The sequence below is a fragment of the Habropoda laboriosa genome, unplaced genomic scaffold (genome assembly GCF_001263275.1).
Source record: "Habropoda laboriosa isolate 0110345459 unplaced genomic scaffold, ASM126327v1 scaffold134, whole genome shotgun sequence".
Classification (NCBI taxonomy): domain Eukaryota; kingdom Metazoa; phylum Arthropoda; class Insecta; order Hymenoptera; family Apidae; genus Habropoda; species Habropoda laboriosa.
In genome coordinates, this window is record NW_017100266.1 from 635,755 (window position 1) to 642,739 (window position 6,985).

The 6,985-nt window shown below is 32.8% G+C and overlaps 3 protein-coding genes across 3 annotated transcripts in view; 2 read left to right on the forward strand and 1 right to left on the reverse strand.

Moving 5' to 3' along the window:
• LOC108573195 (60S ribosome subunit biogenesis protein NIP7 homolog) overlaps positions 1-3,111 on the reverse strand; it is a gene marked incomplete at its 3' end in the record, with an annotated part of 4,928 nt that extends 1,817 nt beyond the window's left edge. The window contains exon 1 of the mRNA XM_017935585.1: positions 3,069-3,111. Within this exon, the coding sequence (XP_017791074.1) occupies positions 3,069-3,111 (43 nt within the window). The remainder of the gene's footprint in view (positions 1-3,068) is intronic.
• The window catches only part of LOC108573205 (tyrosine--tRNA ligase, mitochondrial), a 9,357-nt gene extending 4,617 nt beyond the window's left edge, over positions 1-4,740 (forward strand). The window contains exon 4 of the mRNA XM_017935595.1: positions 4,654-4,740. Coding sequence (XP_017791084.1) covers positions 4,654-4,740 — 87 coding nt within the window. The remainder of the gene's footprint in view (positions 1-4,653) is intronic.
• Positions 339-6,985, forward strand: part of LOC108573357 (elongation of very long chain fatty acids protein 6) — a 42,261-nt gene continuing 35,614 nt past the window's right edge. Inside the window, exon 1 of the mRNA XM_017935770.1 lies at positions 339-556. The gene's annotated coding sequence lies outside the window, so the exon portion shown is untranslated. The remainder of the gene's footprint in view (positions 557-6,985) is intronic.

The window sequence follows — 6,985 nt, forward strand, 5'->3', positions numbered from 1 at the left end:
GTATATAGTAATACTTGTATGGTAAATATTTGAATGAATACTAAGTTTCAAAACATTTGCTATTAAAATTTAAAATGTCATCTTTTATCATAAACATACTTCTCTTTTTTATTTTGTTTTTCTGTTTTTTAGAAAATAAAGTCATGTTCACATATGCATTTTATCTGTACTTTAGTGAAAATACAAAATGTTCCTAGTACTGACTATTAGTATTTTCTTTAAGTTTCAGTTCTATAATCGACTACAGGATGGCGGTAAAGTTGGCGCTTGCGTACCATCTAACTAAAGATGGCGCCTTGCAGTGTTCTACCATTTGCATTTTGCTGGGCCGGCGGCGTGCGTGAAAACCACTAGCACTGAAAGTCAGCCTTGTCTCGTCGTGTTCAACGAATATGCCCACTTAAAGCAGGCAGCCGCGACTGCCCGCTTATCAGTGCGAGTCTCTGTCTTTCCGTGTGCACAAATCAAGTAAACGAGCGGTTGTCCGTGAACCACCTTGTTTCTTCTTCCTCCATCGACTTGTTCTCAAAGTACCGCTTCCTCGGCCCACTTTGTGGTATGTATTCTCAGTTTTCACCTTTTATTACAATTTTCCAATCTTTGTCCGAAGACCTGTCACATTTCCCCAAAATTTATGTCATTCTTCCTTTTTAAAATACCAAGAGGATTTTCATTCCTGATTTTTACTCTCGTAAATCGTAATCAGTCGTGAAAGTTTAAACTTGCCGAATATCATGTATTAGATATTTATTCGACAATTTCCACGTTTTTCCGTATTCTCATGTTTCACCCGAGGCATCGGTTTCCTTGTTTATTTGAGACTTGAGTTTGCATGTCTTTAAAATTTCTGATGGTAATGACATAGTACCTTATATTTAATATTTTATCTTATCTCGTAGTATCTTTTTACCTTATACCTTTCCTTCTGATTATGTTCTTAATATTTATATTTATGTTCTTTCGTGTCTTCACATGAATTAAGTCTTGTCATATTTCGCGTATGAAAATTAATTCCTACTGCCAGTTTACAATTACCAATTTCGAATTTTTATAAATTTTTAATTTATTTAGTAAAAGTATTTTTAACTTTCTGTAAGGATTATCTAAAGGCTTAAATCAGTTTGAAATTAAATTTTTCAAAATTGTAATTTATAATTGTTTATTTGTAATCTTTGTTTTGTAAATAATTTTCAGCATCAGTGTATAGTGATAGCTACATAAATGTAATCATATTCACTGTCCGTAAAAATTCTTAAAGAACGCGAACTTAAACGAACAAAATAAGTTGGAAATAAATTTTCTTTTAAAATACTATCTTTCCGTAAAGTGACATACGGTATTAATTTTATTCGAAAGGATTTAATTACGCTCATTACATTCTAAAATTGTTGTGGTACGAAAATACACAAAATAAAGGAGCTGGAGTATAAAATAAAAAATTCATCGATTTAAATCAGTTTCCAGGAAAATGTTTCTCGCCTAACCGGTAAATATTTTGATTATTAAAAGCTCAATGCACAGTAACATGAAACTCAGAACCTTGCAACGAACACGTTAGAACTATAAATTATGTTTTATGTGTATCCAGAGATCGTTTTATTTAAATTCTCCTTTCGATTGGATTTTCCATTAAAATATAAGTAATTTTTTCTCAGACAGTTTGTAAGTAGTATGATGTTGCAAAAAAAGTAATGTTTTTTTAGTGCGGTTATAGTGTGGTTTAACGATTTTTTGTTCATATATCTTGGTAAATATTCGATTATATCGTACGAATTTCTCTATCGTGGACAAAAAACGTTTTATCGAAGTTTCGTAGTAGTAGTGTCCCTTGTATTCTAAGCACACGTTATCTATATGTTTAAGCAAAACACGTGTTTAAGATTAATTGTTCCTGCTAGTGAAATTGAAGGTATTGGTAAAGTTTGAGAATATGTGAACAGTTTCGTGCAAAAAATGAGAAATTTTATGTTATAAAATTGTAAAGTTTAAATGACGCGAGTAACGGACATGTTTCTCTTATATTGTGCATATTTTTCGGTACATCTTTATTATTTTTATGGTTAATGAGTCGACATAAATTTTCCTCGTCATAAATAGCCTGATTTGTGATTTAATTATATCACTTTATATTTTCGTTAGTGTTTTGTTTCTGTAATTCTATATTGTGTTTTTTTTTTTTTTATTAATAATTGTGTAAGTTAAAGTTGGCAAACATTTTTTAATCAATATAGAAAAATGCACGATAACATATTCAATGTGCATGCTTAGCTGTGTATTGAAAGGTAGTGTGATCGAATGAACTACATACATAGGTACTTACACGTTTCTTATTCGTTGCGTATACACACGTTCGTTGAAGATGACAAATGATATTTGCATACTTTTTTCACCATAGCTATACTACGTACATCAAATAGGTGTTTTACTTATGAAACTGAATAATAACTTTTAGAACATAATTAAACTAAATTTTAAAAGAAAAAGTAAATGAACCTAAATTAAACCGCTGGTAGTACAATTACATAATATCAGAATTAGTATTGTTTCTTATTTAGTCTGAATCAAGGAAAAGATTCAGTTGAATGAGTAAAGAAGACGAACTTGTTTTTTCGGCTAACAATATTCATATTTACCATATTTTTTCGTTACTTGACACTTAAGCTTTTTGGATACTGCATAACATGGATATTGCAATTTTCCTCACTGGATTATTCCTTGACGTCTTTTGGTCTTAGATGGAGTTTTTCTTATATCTAGACCCGCTAAACGAAATAATCATAGGGAAAGCTGTCTTTCGCGTACGATAGTATATTGTTGTGTACATGCGTGCATACGTACAAACATCATGCCATGCGCGAATACATTGCGCACTGGAATTCGAATTCGAAACTTCTTATGTATTCAAGGTAAACGACTGATAAAAATTGTGTGAACATTGACCCGTAAAAGAGAAATAACAAGTTATTTGTTTTCTTTTAATAGTATTTTGCATTTTTTATGCATGAAAATTTGACCATTTTAGAAGTGAATATATCATTCTTCTTCCGAATATGTTTTTTTTTCATTCGTCTGAAAAAGTAGTAGAACGTGTTCTTTACAAATTTGCCTCATTATTAGGCACGGAATGTCATTTGATTAATGTAAATTTAGTAAATAAACTGATATGTTCAACGAATGATACTAACGATATGGAATAGAAGAGTGATGTTTAATTAAATAATAAAAGAAACTAATGTCTTTTCCCACTTTTCCCACTTCTAAATGCTTTTTTCAAAGATCGCTAATTTAATTGACAACAATTAATTATAATTTCGACTTTATTGATACTCGATCGGGATCACAACCATTCGATTGAATAAATTAATTCTTCTCTTGATTCACCATGCTGAATTACACAAGTCCCCTAAGAGACAATTCATTTAGTACAATATCTGTTGAGACACATTTGCACCGAAATTAACCTCAATTTTTATTCGCATTGCACCATAAACAAATTTACAAAATGCAACAGTAAATTCTGATAAAAAACGCGAACTTTTTTCGAAATTCTTTTTTTCTTCCTCTTTGCCGTTTTAGTATAGTGAGAAAGATAATTTGAAAGTTTCACAAGAAAAATAGGTTAGCATACAGTGTAGAATAATAGTGCTCAAATACTATCCATTATGAGCAATTCGTATTTGTATTTGCATTTATTTTCTTTAACCGTCTATACAAACAAAAGCTGCTCATCCGTTACACCATCAAACGATGAGCTGATCTGCGCGCGCATCGATTTTTTGTAGTAGTCAGTACGTCTAGTACCGCCATATGCTTTGCCCTGGTGTTAGTAATGTTACGGTGAACACGTGCACGAGTGCACTATTATTTGATTGTATCATTCCAAAAATACGGTCAAGTATAAGCGTTTACGAGTAACAAAAGCAATATTAACACATCTTGCGCGGGTGCTTTGCCGCCAAACTCTCACCGGCTAGCGGGCGATTTTTTATAATTCGTACGCAAAATTACTTCTGCACAAAATAGCTGTAGTTTTTGAACTTTAGGTTTTTTTTTAAGTAAAACTTTTAGTTTCTCTTTAAAAATTAAGAATGGAATAAAAAGACCAGTTTCGACCAGTTTTTATTTGTGCTTCTTTCACTTTCCATTTCAGCAAATTCCAGATGATTGTCCATTTTAAAATCTACTTTTATTTATATAATTTTTATGAAATATCATTATTATCAACTGATCATTAATTCAGTTCCCTACTAATAAACTTGTTATAATTTCATTAATAATATTCTTCCAAGTTACTGTATTTTTTGCAAGATTCATAGGAATGCATTTTTGCAACCCACGTTTTAATGTTGAAATATACGGGCGTCGACCTAGTACTCATGTGTATCCGATCTTATTGTAAAAACATTACAAAAGCCCACGGATAACAATAATCCACCAATAATCCGTGTAAAACGAGTTCAGTCGCTTCCCGCTCAAGATGTGGTCCGCGCAAAACGACTTTAGTCGCTTCCCGCGCAAGATGTGTTAACTATTAATGGAAGTATTTCTTTGTACTGGAGTACAACTATTTACACATAATGTGTATTTTCTGTATGACTTTATCCGTTCGTAGATTTACATATACGGATTTCAGGGAGAAATAGACATTTAAAGGTTGTATATTGGCTGGTGTTTCACAAACACGTGCGAAAATTGAGTGACATTTTGAAAAAAGTTATCATTAGAGCAGAAACGGTATAGGAAAACAATACAATACCGATATAAATCTACTACGTGTTTCGGTCTGTAGTAATAATGTTCGAAAATAGCGTGCCGTGATACGATAAATCAGAGATACTGAATTTCAAGTAAAGTAAGAATGATTAGAGATTATTTTCTACTTAACAATGTAAATACTGGGAATTTCATAAATCTATCATTTTTAATGTTGCTTCTTTGTGTGCATATTTTGATGAAATAGACTCTGTAGTACTTAATTTTGTTTTCAAATTTTTTTTACATATACGAGATTTTTTTATCTACTAGTTATATCACGCAGTCACAAGAACATGTTTATCTTTAACGTTTATTTTATCAACGCGTGTCATCTTGTTTCCCAATTCTCACTTAATTAATGTTGTAGTATTTCAAATGTGGAAGAAAAAAAAAACGCGAGAATCAGTTGGTTTCATTCAGTTTCGCGAAAAGAAAACAAAGATTATGCCACATTAATACAACTTCCGTTCCAACAATTGAACGTCGCTTAACTTCGACGCAAGTGTAATCGACAGGTTTCGCGTGTGAGTAAGTTTACAAATTCCACGGCCATTGCTTATGCGAATTTGCGGTAAACCTTTGTTCGCCTTAATGTGTTGAATTTTAAATATCGTCCCACGCAGGTTGTCTATCAGTATTTTAATATTTAATGCCGTAATCTGTTATCGTGTCTTGTTGATAAAAATTATTTTTTTCTTACGCGTGTTCAAAATTAAGGTTAACTCCTTTTCATTTTATCGTTTCAATCTTGACAGCACATGGGTCAAATACGATCTCAGATAATTTTTTTACCCGGTGATTTTGTTTCATACAAAATTAATATTATTGCTAGGATCGTATAATGTTTTGTGGTATTATTAAACTTACACTCGCGATAACGTCCTTTTTGGAGAGTTATTTTTAAATAATGTTATATATGTTAATAGCAATGTTGTGGAATTTTTGAGGAATATAATTGATTGTGTATTATGCAGATGTGGTGTCGCGCGAAGTGTACCGAAACAGAATTTTCTATTAGGTTAGTTGATAGGTGTTCGTACTGTTATATGTGACAATACTATCAACCATTTATGAAATTGTTAATTGCAGCGTTAAATGGTCTTATCATCTATGAGCAATAGATGCACTTTTCCGTGCACAAATATTTCGAGTTGTTATTGATGAGTAATAACTGTTGTATAAAAGATAGCGTACCTACTTATCACATTGTTGGCCATGATCGATTACCTGCAGTTATGTTTTTGGACGTTTCATTGTTACTCAATTAAATATTATCTGATAAAAAGAAAAAAGGTAAATGTTTTAAAGTATAATGTCCTATTTTGCAGTGTATGAACCTTTGTATATCAGTTTCTGATACCAGTGTTAAATACTATGTGTCAGTGCATTAGTATTACGAAGCAATGAAATATATGTAGAAATTGGGGAGAAAGATTAAAATGTTGGAATATTATTTATTAAATGGTTGGCAATAGATTACAGTGAGAGGACACTCAGTCCACTTATCGGTAATATCGCTGAGGAGACATTCAATTCCTTACGCTCGCGAGCTACTACCCATCGACTGATTCTAATCGCCGAAAAGCCGCGACGCAAAAATAGACGAGGGAGGAGAGGCCTTGTCCTCGTCGACGTTGCCCTTTGGGACGCCACCACGTGACGTTACGGTCCCTGGGACTTTGCCGCACATACCGTTATGTTTCTTACATTGTCTCTCTGGTTGGTACCGAATGGCGACAGTTTTGGTAGAGGAGAAACGGTTTTCGAGAGTTGCAGCCCGCCCTTGTAGTTTACCGAACGAAGACAAGGACAACGAATAAAAGAGAAGGATGAAACGAGAGTCGAAGCAACCGCGCGATTTAAACATCGGTGTTTTTATTCTTAACTTTTTCTGTATGAAAAGTGATTAACATATTCATGAGATTGTTCTGATCAAAAATGAGACCAAACACGATATAATTTGAACCACATTTACTTATCAATACTCTTATTGAGTGATTAATTTCATTTCATAATAATCGCTTTGGATGAATTACAAACACTGATTGCTAGAAAAATACACGAAATATCTGTACACATTGTCCGTCGAATGTAAGCTGTGCCTTCACATTTTCCGTCGAGTGCATAAGCTCTGCCTGGACAATATGGAGGCAACGTGAAGGCATGGCCCACGTGACAGCGACAATGTAAAGGAAGGGACTAAGTATGTTTTACCGACACTGCGAATGGG